The following is a 20,453-nucleotide window of genomic DNA, read 5'->3' as shown; positions in this document are numbered from 1 at the left end:
CAAATTATTTCTGTACCTATGTATGATAAAATCATCTGAGATTACAATGAGAAATGCTGCACAAGGGAGCTACAAATCCACTTGCCCGCTATCCCAGGACAACTAAAGTTTACTGTTCTAGTAAAGGTAAACACAATGAATGGGCACTGGAATGTCTGAAGTACAGGGCCTTTTAATACCCATATGTCCATTCAGGCAAGAGGGAAACATACAATGTACAATGTCCAAACTGTAGTTGGTCATGCCACACACATCCATGTGACTGTCAAATATAAAGCTGCCCTTGTGACATTCACAGTAGAGGTAGCATAGATCATTAACTTGACAATGCAGTAGATAGATGATAGCACATAGAAATAGTATTAGTGGTATATAGAAGTGGTAGAAGCATGAGTAGTAGTAGAAGTAGTAGTACCACTAGTATTGTATGTACAACTGTATTTTTGGTGTATTAAAGTTGTGGTACATTAACGTACTATAAAAGTAGTACCACTGAAGATAAGAATCATTTCTGTGGGAGAAATAGTACCCATATCAGCACAAACAACACCAATAGTAGTTGTAGCAACAAGGTATGCAACAATAGTACAAGTTACAGCCGTAGTGGTTGTGGTAGTAGTGGTGGTAGAAGTATGTAGCAACCTTAGAAGAACTAGTTGTTGTTTAGTATAATAACATTGCATCAACATGGGGGAAAAGTGGTGGTAGTACAAAATAGTCAAATGTGTGCGGATTGTTGAAAGTCTCACATTAAGTCTACATCTACTTCAGATCACTGGGCTATTTGATAACAAGTTATACTTCCTTCAAGGGTTCCCTCTAGCACAGACCCTCAATCTGTATTGATGCACTCTTATCTTTATAGCATGCAATGTATTAGATTAATGGGCTGATTTGGTATTCGCTGCCATGTACTTTCTCAAGGAGGTAATATCAAATTTCAAGGCCATTGTTTGCATGTGTACGAAATGCATGACTTGCAAAGTAATATGGTGTACATACTCCACAAGGAAAACTTGGGAGGATCAGTGAATCAACAGCATGCTAAAAAAAGAAGAACAACAAAACTCTGCATCATTCTTTGATACACAATTAGGTTGCTGATGATCACTGCTGGAATGAGCATTATATGCACGTAATTCTGCTAGCAATAGGTAACCATCTTGAAACATAATTTATGTTACATAAAAGCTCTAAATATCTACCCGGTACTAGAAATCTAGAAGAAGAAAAAAATATGTCATGAGAAATGTTACTGTCTTCTGTACTTCAATGTATGGTTACAATAGATATCAGGACCTAGCTCAAAGGATTCATCATCATTTATATAGATTGGAATATTTTCATGAAAAATAAATTGCTCATAGCATCATCTAACCAGAGTCATGAAGAAAATGTTGCATAAAAAACCCTTCAAACATCATGTAAGGTGGAATTACTGACCAAACATAGACCTTTAATGCACAAAATCAGCAAGGCAGTATACAATGAATATTGGCAACATCGATGGTACAAGACCATGTGGGCTGATTCTACATTGTAGGTGCCAAAAGAATGCCATGATTCATATCATCACAAGGATACTTGGGTTCTCTTTATACAATCATTTCTTACCTCCGCTATAAAGGAGGTTATGTTTTTGCTCGCATTGGTTTGTTGTATGTCTATTTGCAAATTAACTCAAAAAGTTATGCATGGACTTGGATTCAATTTTCCAGGAAAGGCTGATAATGACAGAGGGAACAAATGATTCAATCTAAGAATTTTTCTTTTTTGAATTTTTTGAAAAATTCTTTTAGAAATTCTTTATCACTAGGAAATAAGGCCATTTTCAGCATGGTATGTGTATACATTGTACATGTACATAACTCAGCATCGCCATCATGCATGTCATGTTCAAGGAATCTAATAATGCAGATATATGATATCAATGTCTGACTATAATACACAGGGTGGAAATCACGATATGGGTGAAAATGAGCTGCTCGGTGGAGAATTGCACTCTCCGTGTGCCACATTCACTGATACAGTGTATGTTCCTTTAAAAATTTCAACCCTCCCTCAATTTTAAGAGGACAGCCCGCTTGGTGGGTTATCAATCCTATCATGGCAATGGAATACACACACAAACACAAACACACAAACACACACACACACACACACACACACACACAAACACACACAAACAGAAAGGACAAGTAAGATGAAGACACAAGATGAGAGTTCACAATATCCAGGAATAGAGCTGACATGGCCAAGCATGTGACCCCTCTCTACAGGAGGGAGTCTCTCCTCCTACACCCACAATCCTCCCAATTGCGCCCCAGTCCATTCATTGGCTACTACATCTCCACTGGCAGCCTGTACAATTCTAATGCACATGGCTCCTCCACACGGGGGTTTAATACCGAGAGCAATGTGCAATCCAGTGTATCAGTCTCTCCCTGACCCCAAAACAGCATGTGGTCTCTGGCTCTCCCGAGAAGATCAAATGCGAGTAGGATAGATGACCACTGTCAGCCCTCAGCAGGACCCCAGGTTTGAGGAGACAATTTTTCTGTCAGATGCTAGCGTGCTGAAATTTGTATAGCCCATATAAATGTGTCACATACCAGGCGACTTGAATATATAGCCCACTTTTAAGTAGATGGTCGACTTTAATTCAGTATATGTCATCACTCATTCCTCCTCTGCAATACTCACACTCATACATTTGATACATCTATAGCAATATCCTCACAGCTACAAATTGTAATACGAATAATTCTATTCATACAGGCATTTTCATGCATATGTGTGCATGTTCAAATAGTTTACCATATTCCTTCGCAAGATTACAGGAAAACAACAAGATGTATCCTCCTAAATTTACCTCTTGATGATCATAATGCTACTGACAAAAACTTCAAAAATTATCACGGGCAAACTCTGATGCATGTTCAATGAAAGCCATGCCATGTCACATTGACAAAAAGAAATTTGTAAGTCACAGTTGCTGTTACAATTTGTAATTGTATTGATAGTACCCAGAAGGAATAAGGTGTCTTCTGTTGCTTTGTTTGATGTACATTTGTATGACATCTGGCTTTATATTTTCCAGTTCTTTCAAACACACCATGGATTCAAAGAAATCACTATGCAGACAGGGATATTAGTATGAAGGTGGAGATGTATGTTATTCCAGATACCTTCAGCATGCAAGTCGCAGCCAGCATGAGCAGTGCCTGCACAGTTCAAAGAATGTACAAATCATGATGGCATTTTCACGGTAGATGGGGCATCACAATATAATAGGCAAGATTGATACATTGCATCTTAATTAGCAGCCCATGCTTTATGAAACAATTGATACATGTACACATCACATATGCACACAAATTTTGCACTTTGAAGATGTGACTGTTGATGAGTTACAATCGACACAGCTCGCATCGCATCAGAAATTGCACGTCTGCCACCATGATGTTCCACGCTGAATGCAATCCATCGTACCGACGTAATGGGCATCCGTTCCGCAGCGCTACACACACCGCGTGTGTGCATCACTGCGTGGTGTACGTAGTACCGTACAAGCAGGGAGGAGAGACAATCTGCTCAGTGGTTTCTCCCTATTTATACTGCAAAGCACGACATGCAGTCGTCGAGCGTCTGAGTCACTCGGTCCCGTATTGTTACACATGGCCACGAGGCAACAATCAAATCTTAATTTGACAGTGGCATGGCAGAGGCTATTCCTATACATGTAGTGTTGTAATTATGTGTGATGATTGCGGATGATTAAAAAAAAAAAAAATCCATCTCTCTTTCATATATGTAGAAGACTGCACTCGTAGAAGCAATTCACAAGCAATGATGATTGGTAGATGTACATGTATGCATAGACTGTATGCACTTTACACACTCATCTTGGCTACTTTGTAGGCCTACATATCATTTTCCAGTGCTGGCAAATTAACATTAAGTAAAAAAAAAAAAAAAAAGGAGTGGACAAATTCTAGTTCTTATACAATCATTCCCACATGTCACTTCACAGAGAAAAGGTATTTATACCTACTAATATACATGAAGTTTATTTCTTCTTTTTTTAATTCTCATGTATTTTAATGGCAATGTCCTGTACAGAAATATTTTTCTTAATAATCTTCACTTCTTTGGAATGGATGCAAGATTTATCTTTTGGTCTTTTTTTCGCTAAAACAAAGAAGAGATACAAGGGTGCACATATGGATCAAACCCTTTTCAATTACAATCAAGATTTGAACAGATATTGGGGGTTAAATATGAATACATTTATAGAGCAAAATAATCTTCACATGAAATTAATCATGAAATTAATCACAAAATACCACTAAGATAGGCCTATACTGTTCAGTTTGGGTGCTGTTTAACTCATGTGGTCCATTTCACCCATAACTTGAGGCTTCAGTAATCCTAGCTATAGGCCTACTGTAAAACGAGGAATGTTGACGTGAATTTTAATTTTGTGAATTTCATGAGAGCCAAGATTCGTGAATTTAAAATGCAAACGAAAGTTCTTGTCTACACTATAATGCACTGAATGTTTGAGGCAACTCACAAAAATTTCATGCCGTGAAGAAGGTCGTCAGCTCAAATTCACGAAAATTTCATGCCGCCAAAATATCGTGTTTTACAGTAGTTGATTTATGCACTAATTGACATCGCAATGTACCTGACTCATTGCATAATCAATTGAATCATCTTTTCTTCCTATTTTAGAAGCTGCCCAGCTATGGCTAACATAAGTTACAGTGTTTTAAAACCTTCTGAACAGCTCTATACTTTGAAGGTCTGACTTTTAGAGTTGACCCATGACCCTGGAAGGCAAGGAGTCAATCAGAATGTAAACACCTGTTACATTATCTACAGATGGACTCTAGATGCACACTAAACATGAAGGTTTCCAAGGAGGCAGAAAATAAACATATAATGTACAAGATTGTTGCCAATATCCAGGAATGTCGGAATGTGCATAGTTTGGTCTGGACATCAAGGACATTTCCATCACTTGCTGACAGATGTACACTCATTGATTTGTTGCTTTCCATACAAGACAGACACACATGCTTGCACATACAATACCGGTACGCTTTGTACAGGGGCCTATGCATTAAAAACAGTCTCGGTAGAGCTGTCAAGGCATGTAATCATGTGTACAGTATAATGTGTATATGTCATAGCGGTCATTAGCACTGAACCAGAATTCTTGAGAACAGGCCAAATGAAAGTGCCTTCATTACAGTCTATTGGCCGGCTTTATGGGGATTATGTCATCAATAAAAGATGACCTGTACATGGGTGCTTACTGCTGAATGGGTTCCACGGAATTGCACGACTGAACAGTCACCACCAAAATGGATTTTATCCGCACGCAGAGTTCAACCCAAGTTGATAGCAACATACAGTGTACCATATCAGCCATGGGTCCTGTATATATTATGCTAATTCATCCCTACCATGCTGTTATGAGTTTTGCATGTACTCTTAAGCATTAGAATTGTCAATGCATCTTTTCTCTTTCACATACATAATGCTGTAATAAATGCTAGATACATATACGACAAGTACGTCCTACACAACTTCTCTAACATTTCACATTGTTAAACTCATAAACTAGGATAGAAAGTGCCTGGAATTACATCAGGCACAAATAAATTAGGCAAATAAGCAGAAGATAAGCAGGATGACTCATGTAGGCTTAGCGATACATTGCAATTAACTCCATGATAAGACACAATTGTTACGCTTTTGAATTCATAATGGTCACCGCAGCACTGTGCGAAGCGAAGGACAAATACTCTTAAAAGTTCACCTACATGTAGCTGCATATTTTACCACCAAGTCCCTTGAAACTTTAATATGGATATCTCATCTTCCATATAAATTTTTGGCGAAAATCCCAATCTGTATCTTTCAAGATATTTGTATTTTTCTGTTAGAGTCGATCGTGGGAAAGGGTTACGATTATTTCCCGACACAAGTCTGCTCTAGCATGTATGCAAATAATTTACTGTAAAACGAGAAATGTTCGCGTGCATTTTAATTTCGCGAATTTTGCGAGCGCGAAGATTCGCGAAATTAAAATGCACGCGAAAGTTCTTTTCTACACTATATGCATTGAATACCAGTTCCAGTTCGCGAAAATTTCATGCCGCTAAAAAGGCCGTCGGCTCCAATTCGTGAAAAATTCATGCCGCGAATATATCATGTTTTACAGTACTGCTAGTCTGTATGTACTCTAGACTCACTACCTGAGAACTTTCGTGTTTGCACAATTTATAGTAGTTACATTAAAATCAGGACAAATAGACAACCAAATTCATGAGAAAATACTGGACATGCACAACTAGATCTTCGATCTAAGCATGCGTTCCCTGTTGGTCAGCTGCTTCATCGTGCTTGTGCACATGCTTCAGCAGATCAGCTGTGTCAGGTTCAGCGATAGGTTTTGAGAGAAACCCATGCCTGTGCTTCAAATGTTGCATGCAGCACGGAAACCAATATATCGGACTGCATAACTTTTATGCTATGGATTTTGCCTGTGCATGGCACAAAGATTTAATGGGTTAGGAATGACAATGATCTAAATGTTTCTCTACATAACCATGCAACATAAATTACGTAAAAGATATTTGGAACAGAGTATGAATATATACGATAACAGGGTCATACACTGAAGCTTCATTTCTTGGGCAACAAACGATAATGCAAAAAAAATACCTGGGTTTTTTTAAAGACCAAAATCTTCTTTTTTAACTTAAGCCAAGTTTCCATGTTATTTTCATAGGTTTACTTCTAATGAAACCCAAATTAACTAGCATTGTGTAAGTTTGAGAATATTTTTCTATTTAATATGCTGTGAAGATTGATTCATTTGGTGGTTTCTTAAAGACAAGATATAGTGATTGTCCTGCAACACCTCTCACGCGGTTTGGTGTAAGCAAGTTGTTTACTTTAATGCAAATTAGGCAGGGCTGGTGAAAGCTTTCGGGGAGTTAATCGCATCATATCGCCAAGCCTGCATGAGTGAAAGCTCTGTCCTGATTCAGTGATCGTTCATTAAAAAGGGATCAGAGATCAGTATCTGAATACTACACAAAGTTTGATAAATATATTACTATACACACATGTTCCATTGTATGCCTACACATCACACTGTAAATATTGCACACACTTGAATACTATTAACAAGCTCAAACTACCGGTACTGGTATTTGCAATGTACAGGACTACTTGTATGCATTCACAGAAGACAAGTTTTTATGCTACAATGTACATTTTGTTTTTATCAATTCATATCGGGGCTTGAAGTACACATTTACGATATGAAGTATTATTCATTTGCAAAACTGATAGCTGAATTTTCTTACGTCAGTGTAACGAATTGTATTTTATATGATCAAATGGCAAAGTTTCTACTTCGTCCTATCAAACTGACGTCTCATCCAATTTAACAGCAGATTAATATTCCTTCTAACTGTTGCCAAAATATTCTTGTGTTAAAGTGGTATTTACAAAAATGTACATCAATGTAAAAATCCCAACTGACTGGTAGCAAGTGCATTTTTTTTATCATTATTTTTTATTACCATAAACAAATACATTGAATTTGCTGGTCTTAAAGACTCATAATGTGTCAATCCATCACACAATATATTCATCCTGATACTGTACTTGTGAAGTATAAAATAGACAGTTTCTTACGGATCAAAAAGGTGTTGCTTCTCCCGTGCAACTCATCTTTTGCGACGAATCGATCATTAGCTCCAAATTATCTTTGCACTGTCACCTTTCCTAATCACATAGAAATTATTCATGGAACATTCAGAACAGTTGAACCAGTACTGTGTGAAACTTTCAAGGAGCTCCTAAAAGCACACAAGCTCGTAGCTTGTACACGGATGATGCTACTCTCAGTGACAAAGTGACGTGTGTTTAAAGGCCAATAAAACAGTGCAAGTAAATGAGAATGTTGGTTCTAGGTAGAAAGACAGTTCAAATTGATGTATAACAAGGAACACTCTCCATGGATCAATGATAGTCTATGCCTTTTTGGTTTACCAAAATTGAAGAAAGTTGAGTAAATATCAAGAACCCTTAAAATTTACTTCAAATGTGAAATGTTCCAATAATGTTTTCTGAAAATATGAGTGTGAAGCTCTTTACAAGTAGAAATAATGGTACATTGTAAGAAAAATTATTCCAAATTACATTATTTAAAACATGTTTCCATTTGAAATCATACTACTGTAGTCCACAGGCAGTATCAACAGGCGTCGACAGCACAGAGTGGACATTTTCGCATCGATCATTCTCACTCTGCTTTCTCAAACTCTCTACTTTCTGTAAAAGCTGTCATTCTTCGTACAGAAATTTTCACGAAAGAGCTTAGGAGATCACAGATACATGTATTTTCGCAAGATGTTGTTTTCACGATTTGATATCATGGCTATTGTAAGTGCACTAATGCCCGTAAGTAAATTGTAATGCGATCAGGAGCAGGTGGCAATATGTTCGCGTGTTGATAAATTCGTGGCCAAACTGTGATTCGCGTGATTCTTGATACATAAATTGTACTTGTGAAAAAAAGTAACATGTAGTCCATCCAACATCAACCAGACTACCAGCTGACAGTGCAGGCAGCTTCCTTTCCCAGATCTGCGCAGTACAAAAATAATCACATTGTATGACAGTACAATGCTGTATTATACAGATTCAAAAGTCCTATATTTTACTTTTGAGTTTAACTTTTCGCAAATCGGGACTTCCTGAAAATTTCATAAGTGTTTGAATTCGCAATCGTGGAGGACATTAATAAATAGAGAAATGTATGTGTGTACATTGCATTCACATTTCAATCAGAATTATGCTCACGAGTATGTTTATTTGCAAATAGCACTCAACTACCAAAATTTAGGAAAATAAAAATCACACAAAATATATGACATATTCCATAATCAAAAATAGGAAGGCTATATTGTGGTCACTGTGACGATGGACCTTGAGTACTGGCAGTGGCGGATCCATGGGGGCACCAGGTGCCCCCCCCCCCTTTATTTTTTTTTTTATAAGAGAAATAATAAAAAGAAAATGAAAGGGGGTGCGTGCACCACTTTATTCTTTTATTTTGCACCCCCTCCCCCCTTCGGGAATTCCTGGATCCGCCCCTGACTGGATTCAGTAGTTTAAAACTTTGATGAGATTTCTACATGCAGCTTCATTGCTCACACAATCGCAATTCAAGGCCCTCACTTGTGCTGCAAGTCAACCACTGAAAGCAAAATTACCGGTTACAGTGATAATTGGCAATCTCTCTCCTGTCCTGTGTAGGACTATTGTACATTGCATTACATATAAAGTATGCTCTTGTATCACAAGAGAATCTGTTTGTGGATTTTTTTTTTAAACTACAGTACTTGTGACATTTAAACTACAGAAATATAGTAATTATAGGCCATCAAACTTTGTTTGGGTTTATCATAGACCCCTCTTCACTCTGAACAGGTTTCATTTTAAAATCCACGTCTGAATTTTCATTTTGAGTAGTCATTACAATGAACTGGATCTTACTCCTTTTTCTTTTCTTTTGTAATCAAGTGATTCTTCCATCAGGCTAGCCATGAAAAATGACTGTCAAGGGCAAACCGTGAATGATATATTGACATATTTTCCCCTAGCTGTTATTCTATGTTTACCATAAAATACTACACAACCGGATTTAACTGTTGACATTGTGCTAACACTCTGAGCATATGGAAGGAAAAGTATCGCAGAAAACTTATTTGCAATGAATTGTGTTAACAACAACATGAAATATCCTACATCTATAAAAAAGCAGCCTTTAGCTACATGTATTATACCGTATACGCGTACACCAGATCAATTTTCTTGAATGAAATCTGCCTCGATCTCTCAGTAAATTTATATTCCTCAGAATACAATTGTAGATCTATAAATAAATGTTGTCAAGTACACTGGAGTTCCTGATTAAGTCTCAAGGACACGTTGTTCTCTTTGTATACTGTATGTAAGTGCTCCTAGGTGCGTTCTCATGTCATCACCCCAACTCCATGGCACCACAGGACATCACGTCAGATTCCATTGTGCAGTCAGATAGCTCCTGTCAGATGTTTACCAGGTAATCATTGACTACATCCAAATTGATCTTTGAACCTGGTTGGTGTCATCAGGGTACAATGTGCCATCCCTTGCACCAAAATGTGTGTGGATTTACAATGGAGCAATATACAGAATGTGGCAGGCCCAATAGTAATTTAGTGTTGGTCTGTTTTGGGTTTTTTTTTTTTTAAATGACACATATGTCAAAACTAGAAATGTCGTTATGGCGACTGGTATGCCTCCGCCATAATGCATGGTTCTCCCAATAGGTGTATAGTACAATGTCTTCAAAATGTGTGATGACAGTTTCACATAACTGGCAAAATAATGAAATGACAGGTTTGTCAGAAATGTCTAGAATGTTCACTTTCCTTGAACTAGGTTTGCTATTGTCTAAGAGTGCAGGTACTGTATTTGGGGAATCGAGGATTTTTACTTGACTTTAAACTGACCCTTTTATAAGTTTATGCATTGAGTAGACCTACATGTAATTTTCAAGGTATGAAGAAAAAGTGTAATTACAGTACAAAATAGATTTTTTTTTTTTTTTTTTGCATTTTAGCCTGGCCTTTGACCCTTAAAGGGGAAGGCTAGTAACTGATCAGTGGGAATCAGTGGAAATGCTGGGAGATGATTGTTCCAATCCTTATGGGATTCATTCAAGAGTTCATTGTATATCTATTGTTGTGTGAAAATGATTTGCTTCAGAACGGTCTCAAATTCAAGTAATGTGCAGATTGATGCTCCGTCACTGACCAGGGACGCTAACCTGGAAGCATTAAACTGCACATTACTTTAATATGAGACCATTCTGAAGCAAATCATTTTCACACAATAGATATACAATGAACTCTTGAATGAATCCCATAAGGATTGGAACAATCATCTCCCAGCATTTCCACTGATTCCCACTGATCAGTTACTAGCCTTTCCCTTTAAGCTTTGACATTCTGGCTGGAAATTTCCCAGAGAATCTCCATTAGGTAATACATAAAGTTTTAAAAATAATCCTGCAAGCATTGCATTGACACTAGTATCTTATGAGGGAAATAGTGAAATTTTTGAGGAGTTGACCTTGACCTTTGACCCCCTGACTATTGACCCATGACCCCTACATTACCTAGATAATCCCTGCCACTCAGTGCATGCGTATGTAGAAAGTTCCATGAAGACACACTGAACCATTTGCGAGAAAAGTGAAATTGTAACATCTTCACTTGACCTTTGACCTTATGACATGAAATTCTCTCTGGAGAATCTTTACGCAGTAGTACATGTCTACACTAAGTTTCAAGAAAATACCTTCGGGCATTGCATAGATATGGGGGAAATAGCAAAATTTTTAGCATTTTACCTTGACCTTTTGACCTCTTGCCAATTTCTCTAAAAAATTACTCAATTAATTGCCTCATCATACGTCACCCTTGGACCAAGTTTGGTGATAGTTGCTTCATCCAGTTTTGAGTTATCGCGTAAACAGCTAAATTTTAGGATTTGACCTTGATCTTTGACCTTTGACCTCTGTCCGATTTCATTCAAAAACTAATCAAGTAATTGCCCCATCATACTTTATACTTGAACCAAGTTTGGTAAAATTCCAGTCAATATTACTCAAGGTATCGCGTAAATGAATGCGGATGGACGTACGTACAGACGTACGGACGGACGGACGGACAACCTGAAAACATAATGCCTCCGGCACCACTTCGTGGCGGAGGCATAATAAACTTTTCATCTATCTAAGCTAGTATGATATTAAGGCGTATGTTGCAGATTGTCATTTGACTTCATAAAAGTTGCAAAAAATAGAATGCTAAAACTACTATTGCTAGCATGAGCTTAGCAGTAATGAGTTTACTGTTGTTACACATGAAATATTTTAGAGTAGTGCCTCAGTCATTGCAAAAATTTCGGGAAATTTGGGTCATAATCAGGGTTGTGTCCTTTTGATTCTGTGCTCTCACTGTAAAAAATTTTGAAACTGTTTGGGTTATGATTATTTGCAAAGAGCTGACCTGCGCATGCACACTGTGTACATGAATGATATGCTCATTACATCACAATGCCAATTCAATATACCATGGTGTGCGCCACAGCTGGTAAAAATAGCAGGGAGTAACCTGTGGTGCATTGTGGAATTTAAAATTTCTTGCAGATTTTTTGCAGTCACTGTTCTCGCTGTAGAACTTTGCATTTATTTGCAAAAAATTGCACAAAGCATTGCAATTTGGATCACAACCCAAATCTTGTGAAATCTAATGCTATTTTTGTTCATGCTATAAAAATTTTGAAATTTCAATCACAATCCTGATTGTGACCCGAAATAACTTGTTATTTTGAATGCAATGAAAATGGTACCATTGTGGAAATTTCTGGTGGAGTCTGGTGTACAGCATAGTAACATTGCTGGGGAACTTTCAGGACAACTTTGCGATTTTTCTATTCTAATATTGAAAGGCCCTAATTATGAAACAGCAATAGAAATGTCAGGGCAAGTTACCTTCCTCCAAAGTCACAATTGTGCTGCACCTATCACATGTCAGACAAGTCTGAAAACTTCAGCTCATACACTAGGCCAACTTGCAAATGGACAAGTTTGTGTATTGTGTTGGCGCACATACAGTAGCAAGCTGATGATGGACATTTTACAAATTTGCATTTTTTGCAATATTAGCTCCATTCCTTTTAGTCTGAAAGTTGGGTGTAAATACTAAATACTGAAATGAGCAGAATATAATGCAAACGTAAAATCTTTCATAATATTTTAACTCGTACTGTAACAAGTGTCTCCACTTCAGGTAGCTACTCATTCATGTTCTTCAAGCTTTTTTGCCTTCCCATATTTCAATATTTAGAATACACAATACTCAATGTGTTTGTAGTGCTCATCAAGAATGTAGAATCCTCATGTCTGTGTCTTGATTTCATTTGTTTTAAATAGGTCATAGAGTGGTAATCAAATCACTCTAATTATTCAATCAGAACTCCTGTCATTGAATCACTAATTACCTTAACCCGTTGAAGACGAGTCCCGAGTATACTCGGGCAGGTGTCTATGGGAAATGCGTGTTGTAGCAAAATCAGTCTGTCCTCAATGGGTTAGCAGGGTGACAGTGGATTCACATCTGACTGTTGTATTTAAAAAGGCTGTAAAAAGTCTGCTTTAAGACTAACAGTCATAAAGATGGCAATGAAAAGGCTTTCACAGCTGTGATTTCCACTGTATACTGATAAGATATCCTTCATAACATGCTTATTCCAGTTTCATATTCTCACTCACTGTTTATATCTGCTAGAGAGCTATTTCCAGGTATTTACGTCACAAATGTCTTTGTTTTTCTCGGCCTGTGTGCAAATTCTGCACAATATGAATTTCTTTCTGGTAATATCTTATTTCAATGGTCAAAATTTGGCAATGATCCAGAAAAGCCTAGGTTACAAGTACCATTTGTCCAACCAGGAAGATCGTACATTCAATAGGAAATGAACATGCGCATTATCATTTGGATATCCTGCATACCACTACACGTCTTGTGATAACAAGGAACACGCTGGGAACCATGACAACACAGTGAGAATATGTGTGGTATTCGGAGCAGGGGATATGACCTCCCATTGGCTGAGGTCAGACTGATGTCAGGTAATAACAGAGTGTAGACACTCCAGTAATGTAATGGAGTCAATCTAAAACTTTTTCCCTCTCAGTATGAACGTTTTGGTGTTTTGCTCTATTGTATTTCATCTGTGAAGTCAGCATAGTGTTTACTAATACATTATCTTGAGTCTGGTTCAAGACAAGTCTACATTGTATAGACTTTTTAAATATAATGTGACATTACTGACTTTTCATCATACAAAACAAAAGAGTACATACTTTGCAAGTTACATCATAGAGTCATGTACGAAAATGACATTTAATGAAATGGTAATAGGACATCCTGTCAAATGGTACAGTATGCCAACATTACGGTCATGATTTCTTTATTCTTGGGTTTAAGATTACTTGCAGGCTTTAATACTTCATTTGTACAGACAAGCCGATATAAATGAACAGAGACTACCATTCACATGATATCAAGGCATGACATAATTTAGCATTGTTCTAGAGCTTTGAAGTGAACGTAAAAGAAAAAAAAAATGTATGGGAGCCCACCTTGATTTAGTGTGATTCTTTCCACCCACTTTGTTCCCTTGTCTTCACCTTCTTTCTCCATCCCCATCTTCCACTCTCTTCCTATGTCTTTCTCGTACACACCAGTTGCCTGATCATTAAAGTACAAATTGTACATGTATACAGAGGACTGTTGTTGTTGTTTTTGTTTTAATGGTGTGTATCACTCAAAATTGAGTATTTACACCGTTTGTATTTGTAACGAAGTCCTCACGACCAGCAGTTTTCTTTCATTATATCGAAATTTCATTATAACCGAACAAATAAACAATAACAAACTTAGAGGGGATAATGTTGCAGCCTGAATTTTTACTTCGTTGTAACTGGAATTTCGTTATAACCATGTTCGATATAACGGGAGTGCACTGTAAATATCATATAGCTGCGCATATGGCCAAGTGTTTTTACTTTGTGTGACTAAAATATGAAAAATTTCATTCAAACATTTAATAATGTTTTCAAAGATGACCTTACCATAAATCTTGATGTATGATGATTCATCATACCGGTATATCTTAATGCCACAAAATTTGGTGCATAATAGCCACATCAATGTGTGGGCACAAGTTTCATAATATGCCTTTTGCCCGAACACAGGCTTTCCAGACATCATTCTTCCCCGATTCCATACGACTGTGGAACTTGCTGCCCAGTTCAACCATTTGCATCTCCACAAACCAATTTAAAGACGAGGTGCAAAAGATTCAACTCCGTTAGAAGGATGTGCATGATTTTTACTTGCATGTAGTTAGTTTTTATGGAAAAATTGCACAGCACACTGCACATCACTCAAAAGTACGATGATACACTTCATTAGTGGACTGTACTGGAAAGGAAGAAGAAGAAGATGACTAACTGGTTTTGTTTTGTTTTTGTTCCACGGTAATGTCGTCACTGCTAAACAAACTCTACTCAGCCACTGCAGGGAATAATTTTCAAACTCAAATTTGATTAGCAATTTCAGCTCAGGAACAATAAATTTCACATGGTATTCTGTACACTTCTATGGAAGAAAAATGCTATACAAAAGTTGGTTTGTGTAGCAGTGGTGTAAAAATGCATAGCAAATTGAAATGCGATACCAGGAAAATTATTCCCTGCACTGGTAGCAACAAGTGCATAATAAGTCGACCTCTTACTTAGGGTCAACTGGATAAACATCATTACTTGTTTTTTAATACAGCTCATGGATGACAACCATCAACTTTGCAATGATACAGCTACAATAACAATGACTGGACAAATTCACACACGAAGGGACTCGATCTTTTCCTGTTCACTATAGCTGTGTGGTACATGTCTATACAAAACACATACAGTACATTAGAGCGCATATGAGTTGTACAAGAATAGATAGTGAAACCATCACACTTCCCTGTGAATATTTCCATGAGGATGCAACCTTTCACGATTCTGAAATGGTAGTCATATTGTCACAGAATGTCTCATACATTCAGTGCGGCAATCCGTACATATAAATTCCATCATACAGGGACAAACTGGTCACATACTTTTTCATGTAATTTTCTGCTTATCACAGTGAAGTCCAAATTTTATATTAGCATGTCATGTGTACACGCACAATGTAACTTGTATGTCAGCAATGTGTGCATTGTTTACCATACCATTCATATTGTTAATTATAATCATTGTCTCTGACAAAACCTTGTACACAGATAGTAAAAAGTCAGTGGTCAATTGTAAAAGACAAAAGGGATCTAGTACCCGGTACTCAATATTATATAAGAAAATGCTTTTAACAGGAAATGCAACTTCACGTCATACAAATAGTTCCTTCCTTTCAAAATATTTTTATTCACGTGTACACACAATCACTTTCTCTTCTACAAACACATCTTGTTCAATTCTACATGGATCTCTACATTGCAATGCAGGACATGTCATGCAATAGGAAACACTTGGTAAATTGTATGTGTTATTTTTGTCCGACATCCATGCACAAATCCACAATGCAGCATTGTAGATTCAACCCTGAGATCTACGCAGCTATCCTTCCCTCCTGTCGTACAGATGAATTATGATGTAAAGCAAGCTGCCCATGATTTGACCACAATGCCGTCCAAGATTCAACCGCTGGCTGCATGAAGAAACCTGCTATGCTTTTGCAGGCGGTCAAATTTTGGCACAGGAGGTCGAACCTTGGTGTAGGTTTTTTTACTGTGAGTGTTACTGCATACGCTGGATTAACCGCAGCAGCGACCCCAAACAGCACCCCGCGCCGGGGTTAACGCTGGATCAGATACAACACTCCTTTTTCCCTACAAAATGATTTTTAGACGGTAAAAATACACCAAATAAACATAATTCACTCACTCAGTTACCTAACCAAAATGTAAGTAAAGATTACATGACAAAAGAAAAAAATGGCTTCCTCACCTGGTTTTCTTCAACTGCTACCCGACACTGCTCTTTCAGTGACTGGATTTTGCTCGCCTCCTCCTTCCGAAGAGCACGTTCCTTTTTCAGTTCCGGACTCCAGAAGGTCTTGATGCTGTTCATGCTAGAATTCAATTTGGCTTCCCTGCCCTCCAATTCCTGGCGAAGGCCTTCATTTTCTCTCTGATATTCCCTCAACTGCGTGTGTATATCCATGTGTAGATCCCTGTTTGAAAGAGCATGTCGCATGTCGTCTGGGTGAGCCTGCTGCCCTGCCATGACTGCAGCTTGCATCGCCGCCTGAGCTTGCGGGGAGCTATTCGTCATGCCGTGGCTAGAGCCGAGGCTGCTAGATCTACTGTGCGTCGGCGAATTGGACTTACCACTGGAGCTAGAATTCGGCGATCCTCTACCATGAATTGGACTTCCCAACCCTTCGCTTATGTACACAGGACCGGCATTGTACGCTGCATTGAATGACTGAATTGTTTCCATCGGAAGATGGCCCGAAAGTTCGGGTCTCTGGGGTCTAATTTTCGATGATTTTGATGGAGAGCGCGGGTCGGACGAGCTGGAAGATGCGGCGGAAGTGGAGCTACCACCGGAGCTGGAATCACCTTGGTCCGTAAGAGGAGAACGGCGCGTTGTATACATTCTGATTCACTCGAAATTTCCCCTCAAATGGTCCAGTAGTTTCCACCTCGGTGACCCGAGCACCATAGTCGGTTAACCTTCGGATGGTGTTGATTTACGGGGGATGACAACAAAGGGATTGCTTTTTGCCGATGACTAGCAGTACGCTTCAGTACCCTCAACCTACTACGATCTACGGGGATGAAGATGAGATGCACAGCTCATCCCCACACACAACCGAACGACGGATGCAATGGTATCTGCGCATCTGCTCCAGCACACGCACGCAATCGGAAGAGAAAAAGCATCCATTTATTAGGTGTGTGAGCGACTTGCCCGTTGTACCACCACCAGGCAACGATGATGCGGAGCGCAAGTGAATCTGTGCGTTGCTGATAGCCTATCGTATCTTCCATTGTCATCCCATCAGCGAACACAGTTTACGACTATAAAACATCTACGATGTTCCTTCTGGATGGGTCATGTTTGATCAAGGAGGTACTCGCCTAGTACCTCCTTGACCTTGGTCTGATCAAGCCAAGGAAGGTGGGAGAATGAGACGAACAGGCCGTGGTATAATCTCTCCCCCTCTTTCTCCAGTCAAATTCGTTCGTAACTCCCTGATTTTGCATATCCAAACGAGATGGAAAATTTTCTTTTCAGAAGAATTTAGTTACCTTGTGGTCGTTGATATACAGTAATGTAGACCTAGACAGTTTCATATATTCATTGTTTGTTTGTTGTTGTTGTTTTGTTTTTGTTTTTTCGTTGTTGAAAAACATTCCAGTGTAGCCTCCGATGTTAATTTCCGGTGAAAGAAATTGCACAATATGTGAAGATTATACATTATATAAGCGGCGTATGGTGTTTATGAAGTAGGTATAAATGACCGAGTAGTCCATAGATATACTGGCATTTATTCATCCCTTTATTTTCTAGTTACAGACTTCTTCGGGATTCTATTTGCTGTTTCTTGTTTTTGTATGTGGTATAACTATAGTATTAATGACAGCTAAGAACAATGACAGTATATTGACATTCACTCATAATGTTTGATTGTATTCTCTATTTTTTAAATTCTTCATGATATCTTTTTGTCCCCCCCCCCCCCCCCCCAGTGCTGCTCGACCGTGGTTTGATTGATAAACAAAGTAGGCCTACAGCCATTAGAAGGATGAAACCAATCGACATTCTCATATTGAATGTGTGGTCACTCTATCCTGTGCATCGTTACGACAGTGTGCCGAGAAGCTGAGAAAAGCAAATATTTGCATCATTGGACATTTTATGATAAATGAGTCGCGATCAAAGGGAGGGCCTACTTGGCGTGAAAGTGAAAGGAAGGCGGTGGTACCCCCATTAAGGTAAAAGGGATGGCCCAGTTCGGCTGAGATGGGGTTTCAGGTTTCCAGATAATTTTTTTTTCCAGATAGATTTTTTAGATAATGAGAACCACTTATGAAATATGAAAAAACATATAATTTAGAGAGGAAAATTGGTTTTGAAATGGCTGCAAAACAAAGTGATCCTAGTAAAAGGTGGAACCCACCTTTTATTAGGATCAATTTGTTTTACTTTGTTTTTGGATATCTCAGTCATTTCAAAACCGATTTTCATCAAATAAAAACTTTTAATTCATCTTGGAATTGTATGCTTCTTAATATTTCATAAAGTGGTTTCTATAAGCATCTCGCAAAAAAAAAAAGAGTAAAAGCTGAATCCTCACTTCAACCAGTACTATACTATCCCTTTAATGGCCTGCGTCCATTTGACACCATTAAGAGGGAGCGGTTAAAATCATATCTCTCCTTCTCTCTTTCATTTCAAACACATGCAACTCATATGGGGCAGTTTTTATTTGTCGAACTCAAGAGAAAATTCAAACTTCGAAAACAAGATTAATGAACACGAACAAGGCAGCATTCACAAATAAGGCAGTTATGCTTATCATGATGATATTTGCATATCGAAATTATTTTAAAATACATTATAATGATGTCAGTTATTTCATTTGCCGTGGACATCGTCCGAATTCATGCTTCGCGCAAGTTATGGCTGGTATAGCTCACTTCCTTTCGCATAAGTTTGACTTCAAATGTTTTAAACAAAATAATTCGGGGCTTTTAAGCTACATTTCTGCTCCTTGTTTCACATTGTGTTATTGTCAAAATAACCTTAACGGCTTCAGGAGTATTTCTCACGTAACTTTCGCGCGTAATTTTGATCTTATTTTCTGATGTATAATTCATGACAATGAATTTAAGTATGATTTTTGCTTTGTTTTGTTTTGTTTTGTTTTGTTTTGCTTCTTTTATGTTTGCTTTTTTGCTTGAAATGCAGGAAAACATTTTTAAACACACACACAAATTTCACCATACGAGTGTATGATGACACACACATTGGACAAATTTTCCATCAGAGTAGAAGACAAACGCCATTACAGAACACTTTTAAGTGCAATATACATCATCATTCAGGGGAGCATGCTTACGCTAAATTTATTTGCGCAACTTGACAGTAATTGGAAAGCACGCCATAATGCTGGTTAGCGTTACCGATCTTAAATACTCTCGAAATTGTTGCCCTCCCCCCCCCCCCCCCACTACACACACACGCACACATACACACATATTATATGCACACTCACGCTCAACCCACCAAAGTCGGGCTACAATAAGTCACTGTGTGAAAGAGGGGGAAAACAGAAAAGCGGACGATAATTGTATGATTGTGCTCTAGGATGTGCATAAAGTCTTACAAGCATTTTGTAGAGGAGAAATCTTGTGAATTGAAAAGATGCCCTGGCATGTTTCATAAAGAGTTACGATCGATCTTACTCTCGATTTATTGAGCATAACTCAGCGAATCGAGCATAATGTTATAAGATCAGTCCTGATGTAAGTATGTTTCACTAAGATGCCTACGCTTGATGTCAAGCATCGATTTAATAGCAGATCGAGAGTAATTTTTTTTTTAATCGCATCAATCGTAAGATCAATCTTACGATCAATCCTTATGAAACAGGCCCTAGGAATTGTATAGTATACAAATATACTTTGCCTTGAGAATTTCTGGTTAAAACTATATGGGCAGAGGAGACAATAGAAAATAGCAC

General features: G+C 38.0%; 1 protein-coding gene across 4 annotated transcripts in view; it reads right to left on the bottom strand.

Moving 5' to 3' along the window:
- LOC139717325 (ELKS/Rab6-interacting/CAST family member 1-like) overlaps nucleotides 1-17,544 on the bottom strand; it is a 128,668-nt gene extending 111,124 nt beyond the window's left edge. For all 4 annotated transcript variants that reach the window (XM_071628829.1, XM_071628830.1, XM_071628831.1 and 1 more), the window contains exon 1: nucleotides 16,706-17,544. In XM_071628829.1, the coding sequence (XP_071484930.1) occupies nucleotides 16,706-17,359 (654 nt within the window). In that variant the 5' untranslated portion in view covers nucleotides 17,360-17,544. The remainder of the gene's footprint in view (nucleotides 1-16,705) is intronic.
- Between the last annotated feature and the right edge of the window lie 2,909 nt (nucleotides 17,545-20,453).

Source organism: Diadema antillarum, unplaced genomic scaffold (genome assembly GCF_040938485.1).
Source record: "Diadema antillarum isolate AM-2024a unplaced genomic scaffold, OU_Dant_1.0 scf00000074, whole genome shotgun sequence".
Classification (NCBI taxonomy): domain Eukaryota; kingdom Metazoa; phylum Echinodermata; class Echinoidea; order Diadematoida; family Diadematidae; genus Diadema; species Diadema antillarum.
This window is presented reverse-complemented; position numbering and strand designations above follow the sequence as displayed.